General features: G+C 27.6%; 2 protein-coding genes and 1 long non-coding RNA gene across 6 annotated transcripts in view; 2 read left to right on the forward strand and 1 right to left on the reverse strand.

The window, feature by feature from the left end:
• Positions 1–9872, reverse strand: part of LOC149058902 (uncharacterized) — a 33188-nt gene extending 23316 nt beyond the window's left edge. The window contains exons 1-2 of the long non-coding RNA XR_016190589.1: positions 9631–9872; positions 7898–7960 (exon numbers count right to left, since the gene is read on the reverse strand). This is a non-coding gene — a long non-coding RNA (uncharacterized LOC149058902). The remainder of the gene's footprint in view (positions 1–7897; positions 7961–9630) is intronic.
• Positions 1338–17862, forward strand: LOC107162942 (sodium-independent sulfate anion transporter-like). 4 transcript variants are annotated; one of them, XM_089221502.1, is made up of 12 exons: positions 1338–1478; positions 3473–3589; positions 6329–6576; positions 6813–7229; positions 11062–11269; positions 12795–12947; positions 13455–13616; positions 13716–13856; positions 14967–15112; positions 16674–16838; positions 17324–17484; positions 17561–17862. In XM_089221502.1, exons 2-12 carry the CDS (start codon positions 3484–3486, stop codon positions 17619–17621), a joined length of 1968 nt encoding a protein of 655 aa, XP_089077628.1. In that variant the 5' UTR covers positions 1338–1478; positions 3473–3483; the 3' UTR covers positions 17622–17862. The 4 variants fall into 4 exon arrangements, with proteins under 4 accessions (XP_089077628.1, XP_089077629.1, XP_089077630.1 ...); XM_089221503.1 differs by lacking the exon at positions 1338–1478 and adding an exon at positions 3017–3227; XM_089221504.1 differs by lacking the exon at positions 1338–1478 and adding an exon at positions 5652–5691.
• Positions 17863–19600: 1738 nt separating this feature from the next.
• LOC107172273 (uncharacterized) lies at positions 19601–23800 on the forward strand. The gene is made up of 3 exons (XM_015522562.2): positions 19601–19949; positions 20029–20152; positions 22431–23800. Exons 1-3 carry the CDS (start codon positions 19903–19905, stop codon positions 22638–22640), a joined length of 381 nt encoding a protein of 126 aa, XP_015378048.2. The 5' UTR covers positions 19601–19902; the 3' UTR covers positions 22641–23800.
• The last annotated feature ends 407 nt before the right edge of the window (positions 23801–24207 follow it).

Consider the following 24207-nt stretch of genomic DNA (forward strand, 5'->3'; position numbering starts at 1 on the left):
CCAACAAACTCTACTCGGACTTGTTGGTAATTATTATTACAGTTGTAATAATTAATACATTAATAAAGAATTTTTGGTTTTATTTATCATATAATTATAATATAGTTGTTTGAAAATGCGGATTTAACAATAATAATATAGTATCTTTCATAGACGTCATATAATTTTTATTGCACCTACAATTAATTTATTCATCGATAAAAAAAACTGCACATAAGTCGTTAATGACCCATCGAATACAAATTTGAATAAGGATTTCACCTAATAATCCGTATTATACGTACATTTTATGGTGCTATTATAAACGATGAGGCGTTTATTGCATTCCCAGTCGAGCGTCAAGTAGATATATTAAAACTTAAAATGTAACGCATCAAAATTTTAATAACGACTTCAGAGTTCAAAGGATATATACGTAGGTACATATTACATAAAACATGAATAGTAGTTTCTAATTTCTATACCAACAATAATAAAACCTATGCGTTTGGTGTGTTCATATGGCTATAATTATACCTATACAAATATATTATTTAAAGTAAATAAATCTATCGTATATTATACTATATATAGGTATTATGTTTACCTAACCTTGGTAGGGACAGTCTGTGATAAAACTTAAAATATAGGTATATGGTAAAATGACACTTTTGAGTTAAATACTCGTATCTGAGGGACAGTTTCTCGCTTGCCCCTAAGATTACACCTATGATATTAGAGTGAAAATATAGGTGGTAATGCGGTATAAGGTAATCTATACGCAAATTAGAAGGACGAGTTTCTACGGTACTATTATATCGTTTATTTGTCTGTTCAATATAGTTAACAAGTATAAACACAACAATATGAATTCGGTGCCGTGCGAGGTATATACAATTATATTAGTAAAATCAATTATTTAACCGTCTTGTCACGAAACATATGACTATGTAACCGATAAGTGTGAGCCTGCAATGTTGACCAATTATTATTAAACGTATCGTATTTTTTTATTCTTGCGTTTGTGTAGTTAAAACTAACACGCATGCACGCTCACGCGCACATTGCACTGCAATGTACATTATGATGATCATCAGGATTACAGATTTGACTGAAAAATACAAGTGCCAGACGTAAAAATCATCGTCCCAAATATTATTTTAATCAAAATATAATTAAAAATCTATACGTTGGCCACATCGTTCATTTAATGCATCGCCCATCGTGTTATTAATAAATTAGTCCCCTTATGACTTATTGAACTTATTTTTTATTAATTTATTAAAACCGAGAATTCGCTCCGCGTTGCCAATTGATTAGTCTATTGGGTAATGATTTTGTTTTTCAACAATGACGGGTATACATTGAAACGGTTAGTTCACTCTATTCTGGCACGTACGGCTTATAGTTAGAAGTGACATTCGTTATCAATGGTCGATGTTAACAAATTCGGATATTCAACAGGTTTACAATATAATTGTACACCGATAGTTATAATAGTGAGTATATATTATTTATAACTTCGTTGTACATACATAACAAACCTATTATGATTGTACCTATCTAACAGTAGAACCTAAGTATTTAATATTTATATTGTATACTGAGTAATCCAGTTTATGTAAGACATTCGTTATTCAAAAACAATCAAAATTAAAAAAAAAAAATATTTTCTTTCATAATTTTAAAATTTCAAAAACCTCATTTTTTTAATGATAACATACACTTTTATTCTTTATTCCAAGAATATTTTTTTGGTATTAATCTACCTAGAATATGAAAATGAATTTTGGACAAATATAGTATAAGTTATAACTTATAACTTATGTAAGTATTTAAAACCTAGATAAGGTAAGTGGAGTGGAACCGTGGTACCCTGATGTGGTTCACTTCACCACTCATAAAACTCAAATATTTAACTTCCTACGTAATACCCAATCTGTACGAAATTTGATTTTTATAAATTAAAATACCTACTCCAAATGTTATTATGCTCCAGAATATGAAATTAAATATGTATGTTATCATTAAAATGAGTTAAAACTCAAAAAACGATAACAATAAAAGTTGGGCTGATTAAGTATAGGAAACTTGGTGGGCTGAATTTGTCCTATCTAAGTATCTAATCTTACTAAAATAGGTAAACAAAACATGCATGTAAAAATTATATAGATCATTTAATAGGGTAGCTAACTGTTCTATAGGTACCTACGGTTCAAGTTATTTTATAGCGTCGTATAAAATGTTGTCCAACTTGTCCATGTTACCTCATTGTTGCTTTTATTATTTTTATGAATATTATTCATTGAAAATAATATCCACAAATATACTATAGCCTTTTGTTCATTCACAAAAATCTATTTTATATAAATACTGCAATAAATGATCTGTATTCATTTATATATAGTTAACAAATATTTACATACCTAGGTATTAAGAATGTTTTGTTATGTTTAGATATTATAGTTCGTTACTATTATTAGTTGTTAATAACATATTATAAGTACAATTTCTATCGTAATAAAATCCACATTTATATTTATTTTAGACAATATCAATAATAGACAAACATAATTTGGGTACCAACTTTTATACCAACTTTTATATCAAATATTATTTAATTTACTGACTTATTTATACAATGATTTGGTACAATGATTTAGTTTTAAAATCTTTAGAAAGGAAAAAAAAATAGTAACTTATCATTACAGAAATATTTCAGTGTCAGTGATGTCATTATCATAGTGAGTAATTTTATATCGAGCAAACGACGATAAACATTTAGACATCAAAACGTTTTATAAACACCAGGTATTGCATATTTGCACATGCATGTACCTTATATTATGATTTATGTATATTACAATCATACATTCGTACGCTGCAGTAGATAGGTATATATAGGTACGCGTTAAAAAAAATCAAACGTGGTGCCAGAAACGATAAAAAAGAGATGCGATTATATAGATAATTTCGTTAACAAGACTGTTGTGCCAAATAAGACAGCAGCACGTCACAATCGTTACAATTTGCGTTTCGAGCGAAATAATTACCGATCGTCTTTAGAAATAAATCCTTGAAATTTCACTTCTCACTCTACCAAATTTTTACTTCTTATATTAATATAGTATTTCAAATTTTGTTTTTTATACTTAACTTAATAATTGATATAGGTAGCTATTACCTCCTTCAGTATAGGAGGTTTCCTATAGGCACCGTCGAATTCAAATTCAACAATATATTATTAGGTAGTCACATAACCGCTTGTGATTTATGATAATTTTACTATTCTCTCGCATACGATACATAATAAAAAGATTATATGTTTTATTACGTTAAAACATAATTATTTTTCCTTATTCAAATATTTGTGCCTGTTTAACGAATTTATGTGTATTTATATGGTCTTATTATCAACAGCTTTTATGACTGTTTGACAATGGTATGTAGCTGTAATTTGTGTAAAATTATAGGTATTATTATGTGATTATAGCTTGTACGTAAATGGACAACCCGAGGTATAAATACGAATATGGCGCACAACAAAATTCAACCGTTATCAATGGCAATCTGCAATTAAATAATAATACAGTAAATAATGATGTTATCTGTAAGTATCGCCTATATTATAACCTATAATACTAAACATTAAAATATTTAAATTAGAAATACTAACTGATAATTATTTTTGTAAATGGATTTCGTCTAAATTAGTAAATTAAATTTGTTCTAATTAAATTAATTTACATTTAGGTACTATTATAATTTAAGATATTAGATTAAGTCAAGATAATTCGATTTGAATTCATTATGTTGTTAGTGTTTTACTAAGGAAATATTAGAAGTTTAATATATTATGATTTAAGTAGTAAATTATTAATTATTAATATTCTATTCTAGGTATTCTGTTATTAGGAGTGAGCATTTAAACAGACAATAATTCTGGTTCATTTCTCTCGTAATTTTCATCTTAGTAATTTATTTTATCTCCAGTGTATAGACTTTAATGATCTAACACTATAGGTATAAATATATAATGATAGAAACCCAATTGTATATTTCCAATTATTAGTAGTAAGTAATTATATCCTAAAATCATTAATTTTTCAAAATATCATAGATTTGCGGTTTGAGTATTGCAAATAGGTTCAGACTTTCAGAGTATTGGATATTAAATTGTTTAAATTTTTCATTCACGCTGATAAGACCTACATTATAGTATTATTATTATACAACATACTCGGTCATAATAATATTCAAATTTACTGTTCGTATGGGTGATATACGATTGCGAACGGATCTTTTCCCATATCACGATCGCGAACGTTTTTACCTGCCTTTTGTCAAGCAGCATTGCCAGATTCGTTGACAGTAAATCATATTTATATTATATATTATTTTAGGTCAGTTTTATAACCCCTCCCCCCTCCAATACACGCAATGTTTTCAGTTTTAAAGCAGGCACAAACTTTGAAAATAATAAATTCTATTACAAACAAAGTAAGTACATAATCTTATGGACAAAAAAAGTTAAATCTAGAATTGAACCAACATTAAAAAAATTAAATGATTATAAAATCCATATGAATCTAGATTAATATTTACAAAAAACTGAAAATTCAAGGAAACCCAAGGTAAAAATTTTAAAAACTATTTTAATTTTTTTAAATTTATTTGTGTATTTATTTTCTTGTAACTAATTAAAACATTATTGAACAGTATTATTAGTATTTATATCGAATTTTTTTTTAATCAATAACATTTTAAACATTACATACTTATTATTTTGTATCATTTTATTTCAGTTTGTAACGTAGGAATAATGTCACGTAGTTGTATTATTTATATATAATATATTTATTTTGAAATATAAACTTGGCAACGTAACCTAAAAAAACGTTCGCAATTATTCAGTTTTCGACTTAAAAACAAATTCATTGATAAGCGACATTCGTTCACAATCGTGTTATAAAGATGGTAAAACGTTCCCAATCGTCTTATACCCGTTCGTAGTTCGTATAGAATAAATGTGGTGTTTAAATAACGTTTTTATTAAATACTGATAGATACAGATGTGTAGCATTATTATACTACGATATAACATAAAATTATGATTTTTTAGTATACTCATTAGTCATAACTCACCCCCATTTTTTTATTTAATAGTATATTTAGGTATTCAAATATTTTTAGAAATTTTTGATATATCTAAAGGCCATATTTTAAAATTTCTGATATTTTTTACTACCTACTTAAGACATATCTTGCGGCAATACAAACTTGTATTTTTCAAATGAAACCCCATTTTTACTGCAAATTATTTAGCGGATGATTTTTTTGAAAATGTATAGATGCATAAAAATCAAAATTTTAAGGAATAGTTTCTGAGTTATTAAAATGTTTAAACTAAGGATAATAACCCTTAAAAATGGTTTTATGAAAATGAAAACTAGGTATATGTAATATTAGATGTGGTATTTATTATGTGGATAATTTTTACTAATTATTCATATTGATATATTAATATAGTAGGAATAGTCACCAACTTTTTTAAATTGTCTATAAGCTCTCATATCCACATAACCCATTGCCATACACAATAGGCGTATTATCTTTAGTACACAAAGTTTTATAACTTAAAAAGTACTTAACGGAAGTTTGTATTGTCTCAGGTGATGTGTACTGGCGCACGGATTTCCTAGATGGAGAGAGGTAGGACAAATTTCGAAGAATTATACGTATAGATGCTTGGAAAATGATTAAAAGTTGCGTTTGTTTCTACAAACTATGAATAGCTATATCGCCTATATCTAATAATTATTACTTATTACATAGTTATTACTAAGATTTTCTGTATAACAAAAGAGGTCTATCTGAATTATTCTGGCTTAACGGCTACTCATGGCGACCATGAACATGGCGCCTGCCTGTGTAACGGCCAGGGTGGGAAATGCTGGATCAGCAGATTCCCTCTCTTGAGCGTTCGGTCTCGTAGTCGTGAACACCAGTATACATATCATATTACTCTAATGTAACTATATATGCTAAGCTTATTATATATCACAGGATCATTCCTAAATGGTAAAAAATATAAATGGTCTTAAAGTGAATTGAAATTTTTTTTAAATTAGAATTTGGATATAAGCATAATTTACTGTATATTATTTTTAGTGAACATGCTTAAAAATCATTCTTAATAAATAGGAGTGTATAATATGTAATGTACATGATGGGCCTTGCAGCAGTGTTACTGCTTAAAAAAATAAACTTTAGTTCAAGTTAAAAAAAAAAAAAACATGCAACATAATAACTCTGGATAATATTATATTTGAATTTTTCTTTTTCTTAGTGCCAGTGGACGATGCGGAATCGTCAAAACTAGATTCTAACCAGAAGACGACATTTACATCACATACTAAAAACCTCTATCTAAAAAATCTAACCACTTTTATCAAAAGAAAACTATTTATATTACAGTGGATTCCCAATTACTCGGGTGATGACTTTCTTGGCGATCTCTTGGCCGGTATAACAATCGGCTTAACAGTAATACCTCAATCAATGGCATTGTCTAGCATAGTTGGGATACCAGCTCAGGTACGTGAAGTTAGATCTATCGTAATGGCACGATTTGTACATAGATCATATTTTTATTATTATAATATTTGATCAAATTTGTGTAGGTACACACAGTGTATAGGGAATGATCAATGATCATATAATCACTTATCATATTTTTTCGTAATGATATTTTAACTGTTGAAGTATATATTTTTGATCCATCACATTGCACCATTTTATTTTTCAACATATAAAAACCAATTTTTTTTCAGTATGGTCTTTATAGTTCCTTTGTAGGGACATTCATTTACTTACTATTTGGCACAAGCAAAGTAGTCCCGATGGGACCAACCGCCATCGTCGCTCTGTTGATTAACAACACGATCGGAACTCGGGGATCGGCGTACGCAACGTTATTGTGCTTCCTGAGTGGCATAATCCAGACGCTGATGAGTTTTGCGGGCTTGGGGGTCATCATCAACTTCATATCTGTACCGGTGTCCTCAGGGTTCACGTCAGCCGCAGCTATTCTTATCATCATTTCCCAGGTGAAAGACCTGATTGGCGTCAAAGGTGGTGGTGGAAACTTGTTGAGGATGGTCCGAACAGTATTAAAGCACATCAATAACATTAGCACGGGAGACACAGTCATGGGCTTCGCATGCATAGGGGCAGTGATGCTCTTAAAGGTATACAATATTATATGTAATAATGTATCGTAGGCACGTGCATATCATTTCACTGTATACGGATTAAATATTACGTTATATAATAATATGTAATAATTGGATACAAGGATTGTTGCAGCGATAAATAGGTTTAAGTGTCGCACTGTATTGATGAGCATATCATTTAAATTTCAAGTAGTTTTACACGTATAAAGTATTATACATGGACATTTGGTACATCTATACCTGTACATTATAATGTGTCATTGAAATGTCATTTTCATGTAAGATAAGTATATTACATTAAAATAAACATATTTTAATATTTATTAATTTATTATGTACACATGTATAGGATAAATGATTTTATATGTAATAGTACTATCTAATATTATTATCTAACATCTTAAACATTGTGATGTGTAATACACTTATACCATTGTTTATATCTTGTAAAAACTATTAGAGTTGAAGTAGTTCTAACTTCTAACTAATATAAATCCAGAAAGTAAAGAAGAAAGTCAAATAAAATACTATAAATATACTAGGTATCTATTTTCTTTTGTGTACTTATTAAAAATTAAAATTAAAGAAAACAGGTATTACATATTTTTCATATTATGGTGTAGGTAAATTAATTAAAAATAATTAATAAATAATATAATTGTAAATAATTATAACAATCTTACCAAATTGAATGTTTCTGGAGTACTATTAATTGCATCAACAGGAGCATTGGTCTCTGGATTTGTCTAATAATAAATAATTAAAGTAGTATTGGTTAATTGATCATTTTTATTTTATGGCTACCAGCCACTAAACACTTATCTTAAAATACAAAATCTACTTATTTTATGGTAAAATTTGTTTCAATATTCACTGTTTAAATATGTAGCTATAGACAAACATTGGCATAATTCTAGTTTAGCAACCTATTGATTTTTAAAATTTTTTTTCCCAAATTGTGTGTTTTACGGTGCTTTATAAGAATGTAAAAAAAGCCCGCTCAAACTTCGCTTTGAAGTTATTGACAAAACACTTCAAAAACTTCATTTTTTTCGTCACGCGCATTTAAAAAAAAAATGAGTGTGAATTAGCCATTAGGTCAACTCCCATTTTGCCTCCGTTTCATTTCGCCGCGGTACCATTTCACCGAATTTATTTTTTCACCGAATTTATTTTTTAAGTAACTATTTTAAGTAAATTTAAGATTAAAAATTACATACTCATTAGATATATTTATGTAATATGTATTTATGTAAAAATAGTAATAATTAGGTATCTTATATAACCGTAAATAAAAAATTAATATTTTCATAATAGAAGTAATCATAAAATAATAATAAAAAAAAAGTTTTGTTAAACTAGTCATAATAATATAGTTAAATTATTCGTTATGTTTAATTAAATGCCTAATATTGTCCAAATAGTCAATTCAATTCATCTGCGGAGGATCGCTTGTCACTCTTTCCTTAAGACTACAAATTCTTTGTTCCAGCTTAACATATTTGTTGTAAATTCTTTTTACTTGTTTCTCTGTGTCTATTTATCACTTTTCAAATCACAAATTCATAACCCTGTTTTAAGACAAAAATAATTTCATGCGGAGAAATGGGTGGGCGGTAAAATGGGATTAATTTGGCGGCGAAATGGGATAAGACCGTGAGTTACAATCTGGGGAAGTAAAACTTCTTTCATAAGTATTGGGTCCGTTAAATCCGACCGGAGCCGGCAGGCGAAGGGAGTCACTAATATACTTATGTTACTTTAACTGGCAAGGTTACAACTTACAGTACTTACTATAAGTTCAAACAGTTCCTAAATCAGTATTAAAAACACATATTTAAAAAAACAATTTGTTCTATAAAATTATAAATAAAATTGTAACTATACCTGTTTACTTGTATTACATTTTTTCATAAATTAGGAAACTTTTAATACTTGTAACTCTAAAACTAAGCTAGATAGCACAATTCTGACTTCACTAAAAACTGTACGTAGTAAAAAATAAAAATATAAAAAACAAACCGATTTTCAGCTAATATTAGAAAGGATTTATAATGAATCTTGAAAATGGTATTTTCCAATTTTTACGTGCAAATACTTCAAAAGTAGGTATTTTAATTAAGTTTTGATTTTACCAATTTATTAAACGCTAAAAACTACACATTAAAAAAAAATAATTAAAAATATTCAATTGTAAGTATTTTTTTTTTTAATGCAAGTGACGAAAAAATTAAGTTTTCGAAGTTTTTTGTCAATAACTTCAAAACGAAGTTTGAGCGGGTTTTTTTTTTACATTCTTATAAAGCACCGTAAAACACACATTTTGGAAAAAAAAAATTTTAAAATCGATAGGTTGCTAAACTAGAATCGTTCCCAAACATTTATCAGTATAATTACTTTAAAATGTATTATTTACCTTCTTACTGAAAAAACATCTCAAAGTGGTTCGACTCGATACTGTTTGTCCATCTTACACAATTGTCAATTGACTAAGTATTGACACAACCACACAACTTAAATCAACTTAATTATTTAGATAGATAAGTACACAGATTGACTAAATACAAAATTACAAGTATTATACAATTATTAATACATAATATTCATGGGCAACGATTTTGTTACGTAACAATCAAAACAACCGTTGCGGCATTTCGTACCGTTGCGCATCATATAATGAATAATGATATAAATAATGTAAAATGCACACAGTATATTATATGCGTGCGTTGGTAACCGTGACTTGTGTGGAGCGGTAAGGTTGATAAGATGTAGCGGAATCAGCGGATACTGATAACAATTTTGATTTTTTACAGTACCTATTTAATATTTTATAAAATTGAACAAATACAAAATAAAAATATTCATTGGCATATAATACCACGTACATCGTACGTACCAGCGTATATACCCGTGTGTTCTTTTAGGAAAATGTAGTATGGGAACGCTATTTAAAATCAAAATGAAGTATAAGAGCCGAGTTCCCATGCGTCCCCCCCCCAATTCGAGCACTGTCTATAAAATATAAATATAAGTGAATTAGTAAATACAATAGGTACGTAAACTATTGTAAGAACCTTATTATGTATAAGCTATAAGCACTAACAAAAATATGATATTAAACGTATTAATATAAATCACCTACATTCCGTAAAACATTTATTTCTGTATAAAACTTAAACAATATAGCTAGTACTCACTGGAAACATGTATCCTTTTTTTTGATCTATTAAAATGGACCATTTAAATCCTATGCCACTTCTCTTATCCTTCTCCATTGTTGTCTCTGTCTGATACCACACTGATGTTAAATGTGAAATTTATTTTTCTCAGATCTCTCTTGGCATATCACTGTGTTTGGCGCGATCTCTCCAAACATACTTATCCGTTTGTATTTTCTATTGTTACTGTTTTAATGAAGTATATTTTTACAAACCACACATAGCTGCCTACCTATTCAATGTTTTATTACTAAGAAATGTATGGATATTTAGCTTGCTAATAAAAATTTTTGAATAGGTATCATCATTTTTTCTGCTTTGAAAAACTCCTGAGCAATTATCGTACACTTTGCCTTTCAAAAACTAGAGCCTTTATTTATGTTTATCTATGTTCATACGCTTGTGCTACTACTACTATTTATTAGCCTCCACGGGAAACCGTTACCATAAATAGTTATACCTAACCTAACCTACCGGCCTACCCACAATATTCACAAATTACCTATATAATGTTATATATAATTAATTTTAGTTCTTCTTGATAGTAGTTTTAATATTTATATACTGTAATTTTATTACTAATGTCAGATTGCATAATAAATAATAATGATGTTTTTTTTGATTAGGCGTTCAGTGCTATTCAGATAGGTCCAAAAGAAGAAGAACTACAAACTCTGTGGCAAAAATATGTAAACAAGGTCATCTGGGCGATCGGTGCATTTAGAAATTCAATTGTAGTGATCGTATGTAGTATTATCTGTTATTGGTGCGTACATACAACAAATCACGATATTACGTCCAATCAGTCACCACCAATCCCGTTCAATGTTATAGGTATGTAAAATACCATCTGTGCTTTATATACATTATAATATAATAAATAAAACTAAATTTGGTTGTACGTATAGTGTTAAATGTGGTAAAAATACTTAAAATAATAAAATATTATAACAATAAACTAATTTATGGTAGGATAAATTTCATGATAATACGTATGAATACCAAATAAATAAATAAAAAACTTTTTGAAACATAATTTTTAATTTAAGAACAAATTATTTTTTTATTTTTTTTTTTTTTAGGGAAAACCCGCTGCAACATAGTCCAGTGGGCTGGTACGGTAGGGGTTATTTTGTACAGTTTTTTTGTAGGTTTTTAATTTGGTAGGGGTGTAACACGTCTTGTGGCAAGGATATGTTGCAAAAAATCCCGGGTGGTTACTTAACTAAAGATGACCTTTCAATAGATACTTTTTATTATAGACTAATTAATAGTTACCTGTATTGATAAATATAATTATGACTTATAAGGTTTTAAATTGTAATGATTTACACCAGATGCTATCAGCCATCAATTGTTGTAAATTATAAATAAATAGTATTGAAATACTTGGTCAAATTATTGCTTTATCGATTAACTTAGTCGATTCGTCTTAGATACAATTATATGAAGTATCCAGTATCTTGTATCGCGATACATTTTTATTCAATGTATCTAGTATTTCATAAAATAATTTATGACGCGATACAAGATACAATACAATTCTGATTTTATTATCAAAATAATAATTAATAAGAAATAATAATAATTAATGTTCCAGAAATTAATATTTTTATTTAATATTGTAGGTTGTTAGATATAATTTTTTAACCCAGTACCGATAAATCATAAAATATGGTTATATATTTGATGTATATTGTGTATAATATATATATATATATATCTGTGGCACACGCACATTGAATTGGACTTTAAGTCTGTACCTTATTACTTTATTAGGTAGGTATCCATAATTTTGTATAATGGTGTACCTAATAGTTGCTACAATGCTATGTTATAGTACACCTTTCACGATAAAGTAGGTAATGAACACGATTGATTTGTTTTATTACTAATGTACTCGTATTATTATTACTGAATAAGTGTCAGTTTTTATTATTTTATTTGTCATTCTAATTAGTTAATGAAGTGCCCATGCCCATAATTTTTAAAAATTCAGTGACTAATTTTATTAAAATGTATCGAGTATCTAGTATCTCAATACTTCTTTTTGATTATCTTGCCCAGCCCTGTTAACTGTAAGTTGTCTTATTTGAATCTAAAGACAAATAACATTACACTATAAGTACATCGAATTATTGGTTTTTCTATAATCCATCAGGAGCTCATTAAAACTAAAACTTATGTTTATTTTAAAATAGTTTACATACCGACTGTATAAATAAGTCTGTATATTTGATCTGTATAGTATGTATAGTATAGATTGTATCTGTATATTTTTAATGTGCACTATATATAGTCTTTAATTTATAATAATTACCTATTCTAATTTCTAAGTTGTTCCTGTGACTTTTTCAAGGTAAAATACCTCATGGATTGCCGAATTTCCAGTGGCCGGAGTTTAGCAACAATGAAGAGAGTTTCTTCGACATAATTTTTTTCATGGGCTCAGGAATTATTGTGATACCACTCATATCATTACTTGAAAACATATCTCTCTGCAGAACGTTTGGTAAGTCCCACACATTACTATATACAGCTATCATTAAGAATTAACAGGCGATGCCTATTTAAATAAAAACTAATTTACATACCAAAAAAAACATAATATTATCTAAAAAAATTGATTGTACAATGACATAATAATAATGTAAAAATGTAATGTTTTTGTTAAAGCTAATAAGTAATAAGTAATAACCTATGTAGTTGATGTTTAACCGATAAAAAAAAAAAAAAAAAAACATAATATTATAAAATATACAAGTTTATAATAACAAAACACTTTTTAGTTTTTAGATTAACCGTGTATTGGAACAAAAGTGTTCACCATTAACTTTAGAAGGTGTGGTAAAATACCTAGATAATATTATATGCCTATAGTCATATCTTGCACAATATTATGATGAATTTTATTATAGCGCTTATAAGTGATTTTGTAAATGTTTTTAATCGACTTTTGTTCAAGTATAATGTATAATGTATAAAATTTTTCTAAAAGCAACCAACGGGTGTGTTTTAGCGGAGGGTAAGCCAGTGGACACGGACCAAGAGCTGTTGGCAATCGGTTTGGCGAACCTCGGCAATTCGTTCTTTCACGGTTTCACCGGAACTGGAGCCATTGCCAGAGGAGCACTCAACTATTCCAGCGGCGTGCGCACGCCTCTTGGAGGCCTATTCACAGGTAATTTTTTTTTTAACAAACAATTAATGATTACGTTTAGATATATTGGTACACCACCACGTGTTAGCAAAAAAAATTGTAATGGAATTTAAAGTTTAGGACTCACTGTTATGGCGGCATTGGTGTTTTTGACACCATATTTTTATTACATTCCGAAGACCTCGCTGGCCGCCGTTATAATCGCCGCCTCGTTTATGATGGTTGATGTCAAGGTGGTTAAACACATTTACAGGTCAAAAAGTACGTATATTATGAAAATTTTACGATAACGTCTTAGAATTACACGGTATGTGTATAATAATACTGGATCATGTGAAATAAAAATGTAGTACCTACGATATAAAAATAATAGCTAATTGGTGGGAAAAATTTCCCAAAAAGTGTTATAAGTAGGTATTTATTACTACATTCCTCCCCTATTCTATGAATATATTATAAATCAAATATATTTAATACGTTTTTTCACATCGGTCAAAAATGTATTGTAGAAATTACCCATTAGTATTCTCTAGAAAAATAAATAAATTTTACCGACATGTTCAAATTATACCAAGAGCCATCATAAGGAGAAGGCTTTTAAATCTAGAGTACAGGTGCTGGTTAAAATTAATCTTAAATTTTTAAATTTTGATAATAATACTATTACTTTATATATTAAAGAAAAAATCAAAATTTGATATGGATGACCTAAATGTACCTATATTTTGCCAATGTGAGTACTAGAAAATGAAATACCATTAAAAAATATCCATGAAATCTCCCCATTACCAATAAGAACAGTTAGCAATCTAGACATCTAGTATATTATTATCTTTATCTATATCTGTGGCTGTATATAATATATTAATATTATTAACGCATAACGTCTTCCCTTCCCATTCAAAAATAATTTCCTATAGAAAAAAGTGCGTATAAAACATTGAAAACATTTTTTTTCTTGATTCGAGTACATTAAACGATAATATATAATAACATATATTTCAACCTACACCAGCTCATTTCTGAAACAGTCCAGCAATGTTTTTTTTTTGCACGTCCATCATAATATGCCATCTAAAAACGAAAAAATTAAAAAAACGAGTTATAATAACATAATATTAATACAGTAAAACCTGTATATAGCGGACATTCACGTTTTATGAAACCATCTTAAGACGTTTCCTTTTTAGGCACAGTAGAATACTTTCCGAGATTTATCATTATCTGTTTGAAAGAGATGTCCTCTATCTAGAGGTGTCCGTTAAGACAGGATTCACTCTATAATATAATTACGAGTACCTATGTACCTATTATTACCTATTATTATTATTATTGTCACAACGATTAACGCATTTCTTTGGATGTCCTCAGAAAGAGATTTGATGCTCATGTTGATCACGTTCTTTGCGTGTTTGTTTCTTCCATTGGAATATGGTGTGCTCATCGGCATCGTTGCGAATGTTGGTTTCATAATGTGCAGTGCTGCCAAACCCAAAATATCTATCCAAGTGCAAAAGGTTAGGTCCTCCGTCGACTTCAAAATTAAAAACAAATTTTATTAGAGCAGAGGGTTTCTAGCATTTGTACATATTTTGTTTTGTGCAACCGTAAAAAAGGTCTGCCTGATACAAATTTGTTTTTTTTTGCGACAAAAACCTATCTGTAACTGTATAAGTATCATATTTTCACATCTTTAGGAGTTTTTGAATTTTAAGACATAATTAGGTTTTTCTATGGACTCTTTTTAACAAATTTGTTTTTTAATAATAATTCGAAAACCCGTTGTTTTATAATTTTGTTCACCGATCAATCAATGTAATAGTCTTTTTCCTATAATATAAATAAATATAGTTACAATTCGAAGTTTCATTCAAGTGTCAAAGAAGTTTTTTTTTATTTATTTGTACAGCTGTATTTTATTATTTCTAATGCTATTTATTTTATTTAAATTATGTATACTATTTTTAAAACAAATTGAAGTGCATATCTTGGGATTTTTAAGTGCATAAGTGCTTACATGATATTTAATACTTTTTTAGGGATTATGTATAAGTTCTCTGCTCTAATATTATTATACGGCATCCGGCCAAAATAGCGAAACAATTATCGCGAATTGATAATAGCGTAAACAAATATAGCGAATTGTAAAAAAGAGCGAAAATACATAATAGCAAAGAGAGAAACATCTGTCTGTCGGGTTGATAATATGACACAGTGTAAAAATCAAACATATTTGTTACAATAAAAAATGGATAAAAATAGTTTATAAATGAGATTAATAAATTTAAAAAAGTAAAGCATACAATAAAATATGGAGTGATCGTGGAATATAAATGAAAAATCATTATAATTATAATATCGTTAAGTTCTAATAATAAGTATTTATAGTAGTAATAATAATAATTTTAAATAAAATAATTATATTAAATTTAAACATAATTATATCTAAGCATTCAGTGACAAATTATATGCTATACCTTTAATGAAATTCTTATGCTCATTAGTATTATAATTTGTAACTAATGCATGAATTCTTTTATTACAGTCCTTGTACTTTTTTTTTCTGTGGTTGTTCTCCAGCAATATACGAAAATATTAAGTTAAATAATACAAGCTACACATTTACGTACTGTCGAACTACAACTGTAGGTATTAAATTGTGTCAGCTCAAATATATTATATTTATAATATAATTATAACGCGATTGACAATCTTATCCATTTTTTCTATATGTATATAAGTTAAATAATAATTAAGATACCATATTGACGATATCAGTAGGTATAACGATATCAATATTATTGTGACCTACCTGCATAGGGTTTTGTCCTAAAATTATTTCGCTATAAGACATTTAAAATTATATATAATTTTAAGTTTCGTTATTATGCATGATCGCTTATTATAAAATTCGTTGTTTTTATTTACGCTATTATCGATTCGCGATTTTTACATTCGCGGTAAATTGTTTCGCTATTTTGGCCTAGACCCTCATTATACATCAATCGTACATGTGCGTACACATATTATATACTCATATTATTTCGCATGTTGAGCTTGTTATTTTTTGCTTCATAGAACCACGACGGGATCAAATATTTGTTGCTGACACCTGACAGGTATTTGATATTCCCTTCGATGGAATACGTACGGCAGACGATAACTAAACATAGCTTCGCTCTTGGTCTCCCGGTAGTCATCGACGGTTCCAGGATATTTGAGGCTGATTTCACAACGGCAAATGTACGTACCACATACACATGCATACCTTGAACTCCTTCTCTCTCCAGAAATGTAAAAAATGAATACCTACAAATCATAATGACTTCTTGTCTTGAAGCACAAAAATAAAAATAAACAAGAATAATGATGTGTGTAACTGTATAATATGATTATAATTTCAGTTGGATTTGAAAATCATTTTCTACCAATGCAATTTTAAAAATACAACTTATAAAGTTTATATATCATCATTTAGACAAAATATTCGAATTGGGTACAAACGGCTGACAGTCCAATATTGACGTATTTGAGTAATTTTAAATTAAAATATTTTTAAGGCAATTATTTTGTTCTTCTCGAGGGCAATTGGTAATTTAGCGCGAAAATTTCGATAATTTTTATAAATTTCACATCCTCTGAACTGAATTTTACAAGTAGCCCAGATATAATAACTTTGGTAGATGATAATAATATTTATGTATATATGTATTTTTTTTTATTTACAGGTATTTTCCATGATGTCACGAGACTTTTCAAAAAAAGGCCAATCTGTATATTTGTATAGCCTAAAGCCCAGCGTAGCCAATGTATTTAAAGGAATAAAAAACTGTAGTATTTTTTTGTGTGCAAATAAAGACGAGTTAGACGAACTTCTAAGAAAACATTTGCAAGTTTTTTTATTTTTATCTAAACACCCATTAGCTTAGTTTTAATTTAATTGGAATATTTATTTTAATTTTTAGTGAACCGATACAAATTCAAGAACAATATCAAAACGAAACAATTTGGACTTCAAAAATGTAAACTTAAAACAAATAATCTTTGAATAAAATACAATATATTAATTTCAAGTAAATTAAAAGGATCCGTGACAATATTTAAGACTTTAGACGTTTTGAAAATGAAACGAGTAATTTGATTGTAATTTCTTTTGATCAATAAGATGATTGAAATATAATATCATCATTGATTAATGATTATAAATCAATGTAATAAACTCTTATCAGTATACTTAGATAGATGAATAAATATATTTTATAATCGATTGTGATAACATGACTTATAACTTATAAGAATATTATATTTTATTATATTATATTATTAGAGGAGCGTATATTTAAGTACAATTTTTATCAAATGGTGTTTCCTTTTATTGTGTATTTTATATTAATAAATAGATCAGTATTATTATAATATTTCATTTTTTAAGTCAACTACAACTAGCACGTCATGATCCCGCGGCGTTTTAGATAGACAATTTAGCAGCACTCTTGTTGCGGGTCCTTAAAATTATTATTGCAATATTCTTGAATATCTATACCCTATTTTTAATAGTCAAAGGCTGGTAGTATTTATTTTTAAATTTTGATGCTGGTATCTGGTATTTGTTTACTACCACGCCACGGTATCTATGGTACTTTCACGGTACTTGGTGAATGAACTAATTTTTTAATATAAATGGAGGGATTTTTAGTTTGTAGATCTAAACCCTTTTTTTATTTTAGTTCTATAAACTGTTCTATGCCAATGATTCCTAACCTTTTTGTATTTGTGACTTGTGAGTTGTGGACGACCATATATTATAATTTACTAACTACTAAGTACTAAGTAGTACTAGTAGTACTACAACGGACCATTTATGTCTGCACATGGTTTGAACACTACACTACCAAAAATATCTTTTCCGAATATAATACGGGCCTATCATATCGAAACGATTATAAAGTACTATTCGTACTTTATGTTATTCTTAGTAACGACTGTAATTACGAATCGCAGTTTACCGTTATTCTCAAATATAGGTATCAAATATACCAGATACCACCAAACTTAATATTACCGGTATACCGGAAATATCACCGGTCTTATATAGTTTATATACAATATTGCCATTGTTTAATGTATACATATTTTTTGCCATTTATTTTTTTCTTGACGGCCTACAGTATAATAACGATTCAAATATAACAATTTATTATTTATACTTATGTAATTCGGGTTTAGGTATTTGAATAATATGAAATGTACTAGATTAACATAACTACTTCCTTAAAACTCCTATTTTTTTTTCACCTATACTGATTTTTAAATGTATTGGTCAGTAAATTTTAACGGTACGAAAAATCAATTCAATATTCGAACCAAAACCTAACCTTGCTCATTACTTATAATGAGCAACTTCGAGAGAAATATTGTGGTGTTCCTTATATCCAAATCAGCATCTATTCAATCTTTGAGGAATATGTTTATAGCTTTAAATTTACATTTTAGGCGAGGTAGGTAAAATATTGACAGCAGGTCACATTTTGGACCACGACCCTCGACCCTGTTAATGCTCTTTTGGCCAATTTTATTGTCTGAATATTATCCGCGATCAAAAGTGATGAAACGGACATGGTGTGAAGTGTCAATCATTTATGTTATTTTTCCACGTGGTCCGGTTACAGACACCCCCCGAGGGTTTAACAATTGATGAGCTTTTGATTGCGATTATTAATATATCTAAATTCTAAATACCTATCTAATATTAACACGGCAGCGAGATTCAAATATTGCGCGAAGCCTTTGAAAATACAAATGAGGTAATAATACTCTATGATAATACGTAGGTATTAAAACGGTGACCATGGTCCAAAATATCATATTTTAAACCAACAGCTGACTACCGTTCTTATATATTCTGTACCAATGTGACTATCATATTTTAATATCCTGCGTTATCACAAAGAAGTGATAACTGATTACGGAGCATATGATTTTCATTATCGTGTGTATTGTATTTATTTTTTAAGTCGAAGTTACCAATTCTCTTGTTGAGTTGCAGACGTTCCGTGAACGTGTGCAATTCGTTTTACGAATTACCTAATCTGTATCTTTTTTAAGTGGCAGTCTTATTTCGACTATTTTAATAAAAATTAAAATGTTCTTTTCAATTAAGAATATATGCAACTGAAAAAAAAATCACCCCGTTTACGCATATATTAGACGCAGGATAATAAAGAAAAAGAAATTAGGATTTTTTATTTTAAGTTCTATTGTAAATATTATAAAAATAGTTTCGACTTTTTACACTTTTTTTTAGTTAATGTTGAAAAGAATTAAAATGGCTGCCGATACTCTGCGAGTTTTAAGGTAAGATATTAATAATTTTATAAATCTAAATCGTGTTATTTAGGTACCTGCTTGAGTATCTTATAATTATTCTGTTTAGAAAAAGACCATTAGAAGAATATGATGATGATTATAAACCTTTGTCAAAACGAATGCACAGCATGTATTTGAAAGATGGCCCACTTGCCGGTGAAAACCATTCAGCAGTCACAAATGCCTATGGTGTAAGTATTTTTTATTGTTATTTGAATGTTCTAAAATACAAATCAATATCTGTTTATGGAATAATGATAAACTTTTTACAAATTTTCATTATTTATTGATCATTTGATGTTTCATAATAAAATTTTATATTAGATGCTTTTTAACTAATACTTGATTTCAACCGTTATTTAAGTTTTTACAAAAAATATTTCAAGGTTAATGTTTTAAAATGGATCTTAACCATCAGTATTATATGAATTTTTAGTTTCTACTTGAATGTTTACTTTACCGTTAATTATTAACTATAGCATTTTTTATATGTGCATAATAAGGTTAAAAATGAATATTCATTTAAGGTTGCCAAAATATATAAAATTTAACTTGATTTATTCAAGCAGAAGGTAACTACTATAGTAGTTATTAGTTATTAATTAACTATAAAGTAAAAATTTTATTTGAAATGTCTACTTGTGTTTTTTCATATTTGATGGCAGAATTAAATCATAGAACATAATTTTACTGTCTAAATATTTTAAATAAAACAATAGTTCATGTGATTTAAAATATAAATAGGTTTGGTAAATAAAATAAAATAATTAAATCCCCATCCCCTCTCGCCACCCTAAAAAAAGGAGTGTCTGGTAAAGTAGAATCGTTTTAAATTAATAAGTATGTCTCCTAAAGAGAAATGTTTGCTACATTGTATCACTGTTTTATAATTATTTATTACTATGATTTAAGTTAAAGAATAAACTGTACTATTTAGTCGCAGATTCTAAATTTTAACTGGCTCAGGAGAATTTCGTTTAGCTGGCCCAAAACATTTAGTGGAAATGTAGCAAAATTAAAAAATATCTATAATTTTGGTTGGGTTTAATAAATGATTTAATGTTCCTTATTTACTACTTACATAAACCGTATAATTATTATTAACATATATTGTATGATATATCAATAAGTTATATTGTATTCAAGTGTATATAATATGTCATTTGACATAAGACATTATAAACAATAATGTAATAGATAGTGACGGCTTGCCAGCATATCATACAAATTACAAAATTGAATAAAGGTATACCATAAAATTGACTAGACTTATTTTTATTCATAGGTAATGCATATATATATATATATATACAGGGTGATTCTTTTATCAAACAACACTCATTATTTAAAAAAGTATTGACTTTTTTCAATTTTTTTTTTTTTCAAAATTGTAGATTTACACTCTTCTTGAATTGTTTATTATTTTTATATTTTTCACCCTTATATTTATTATATACACCACCATCAACTTTTGATTTTCAAATGGTAACCTATACTTCAAATTTCATAAATTAATAAAGCTATTTTTTTAATTAATTATTATGTTAAAATTTTGAATTTAGCGCTAGTAGTTTATGATTTATAGGTATTTAAAGTTTAGATTGGCAGAGTGGTGTGGTACGGGGTTACCCCGCAAAATGTTTGTCCACTACTCCGCTTGTCTAAACTTTAAATACTTATAACTCATAAACTACTAGTCCTAAATTCGATTTTTATGTATCAAAATTTTTAGAAAAATATTCTGCTTTGGAATATGAAATTAAAAAACTATGTTGCCATTCAAAAAAGTAAAAAACTTAAAAAATGATAAGGATAAAAAATATTTAAAAATATAATTTTTTAATAAAAGCGTTGGTTTTTTAACAACTTGAAACTATGTAAAACAATATTTTGAAAAAAGTCAATACTTTTATAAATAATGAGTGTTGTTTGATAAACGAATCACCCTGTATATATGATGCACAAAACGTCATATAGGTTAGGTAATAAAAATCTTTTTATTAAAAAAAAAGTTTTAAATAAATATGAATACCTAAATACGTAATATCAGTTTTAGGATGATATGCCAACTTATAGTAATGGCCGACTCCATCCCTCCGGGAAACTTCCCAGCCACCTGGTGGCACAATCCACCGCTTGTACTATTTAGCCTTCAAACTTTTGATTCATATCAAAATTAAAATTAGTTCATATTTAATAAGGAATTGATATCAAGCAATAAGTACAGATAAGTCCCACCAAGTATCAAATTAAATCTAACCATTATCAGATTAGATTTCATAACAAAATAAACTTGCTATATATTACTCACAATACCTAAACACCAGTTCCACAAATATGCTTATTTGTGTGGTATACTTATTATATATACACAAAAGAATATGGGTTGTTTGTTTAAGTTAATAATTTTAAGCAACTAATAATGTTTTATAATACTAATTGTTATGATCTTTAAAAATTGATTTATAGAATGCATCTACATCAGCACAATATAGCCAGCAAACGGTCACTAATTATAATCATACAGATGGAAATAGTCAACAAAACATAAGAGTTGAAGAGCCACAAAATTTACATTATGACCCAGATCTGACTTCTGATCAAAATCCGTTCTACTATGAGAGCAACAGATTATTATTTGACCTTCATGTTGAAAGGGTGCATCGTCACGGTCAATAATAATATTAATTTACACTACAATAAATATTTGTTTTACTCTAAAATTAAAATATTTACTGACTATAGTCCCTCATGGCATAATATCATATAATAATGTGTCAACTTTGATTTGGCTATATTATTACTTAGTGTTCATTTATTTTTGTTAATTTTTCATCAACTAGTAATGAACATATTATATTTATAAGAATTTGTTGACCTTGTGTTTCCTATTTTAGCCATTTATAGGCTTAAAAATAAAATTTTAGTTTTAAGGAACCAGATGGAATATTTTGTTAAGAATATTAATTTAATTTTCAATAATGCAATAATTCTATAGATATTGAAGTAAATCTAACTACAATAATTTACTTAGTTTACTAAGTTAACTACGATTTAAAATTTTGTATTATTTGTCTTCATCTTAAATTTAAATTTATTCCCAGGGGCCAATTCAAAATATGTCATTGTGTGATTCATTAATATTAAGTTAGTATTTGCTTATTTTTGTTGCTCATTTTTACTTGTAACTACCTATTTTATTATTTTTATTTTTATTTTTTGTTTCTTATACCAATAAATTATTTAAAATGTATAAAAATATGAATCCATAAAAATCAACTATTTTAACAATAAGTCAATAACCAATTATTGCTAAAATATTGTATATAATTTATTGTTAATTTATTCCTTAAGACTATTTGAAGAATATCAATTATTAATTCCAAATAATAAAAACTTAAGTATTATATATTTATGCATTTTAAATTCTTGCTATTTATAATAAAACAACGACAAAAATCATTGAAAATTCAAATCAAACATTTTTAATCACACATTTTATAGTAAGTTACTTATCATCAATAACATATTGTACTTATTAAAAAACAAATTTTAAACTATAATTTTAAAATTGTAATTGTCTGGGTGAAATTCATTATAAATGCTTTTACGATATGTACCTATTTAAATATAATATAATAAAATAAAAAAATGTCTGAAAGCCTATTAAATAGATTAAGTTACTTATGTTAATATTATTGTCAATCAATAGACATTAGAATTTTATATATAAATCAAAGAAATAATGTGCACAATTAAATTTTATTTTTAGAAATTTAGCTTGTAAAAATGTTCTTATATTTGTAAGCAAAAAATATATTACATATATCATTACTAAACCATGAATTTTATATTATGAAGCATGTTTTATCAAAGTTGGTAACTAGTTTAAGAATTATTGTTATAGGTAATTTTGGTTTGTAAATAAAAGGTATTTAAACTGTGTCGCAGATCCAAAATATGCTCAAATATTCGTTACATTCTAGTTATTAGAGCTATTTTCATAAAGCCATAAATAGATAAGAGGACTTTTGCATTTGTTTTGCACAATTACAAAAATAGCAGAGCTAGAAACAAATAAGTTTCACGCTGAAACCAAGTTAGTTTTGAAATTTTATTTTGCACATGAATGCATATTTCGAGTTTTTTTCGTTTTAGGGCATATATCTTTCATTGTACATTTTAAATAATTTATAATTTTATCAATATTTTTACCATCCAAGTTTTTATTAAAATTAAAATATTA

Source organism: Diuraphis noxia, unplaced genomic scaffold, assembly GCF_037042655.1.
Source record: "Diuraphis noxia isolate RWA-SAM2 unplaced genomic scaffold, SU_Dnox_SAM2 contig0002, whole genome shotgun sequence".
Taxonomy (NCBI): domain Eukaryota; kingdom Metazoa; phylum Arthropoda; class Insecta; order Hemiptera; family Aphididae; genus Diuraphis; species Diuraphis noxia.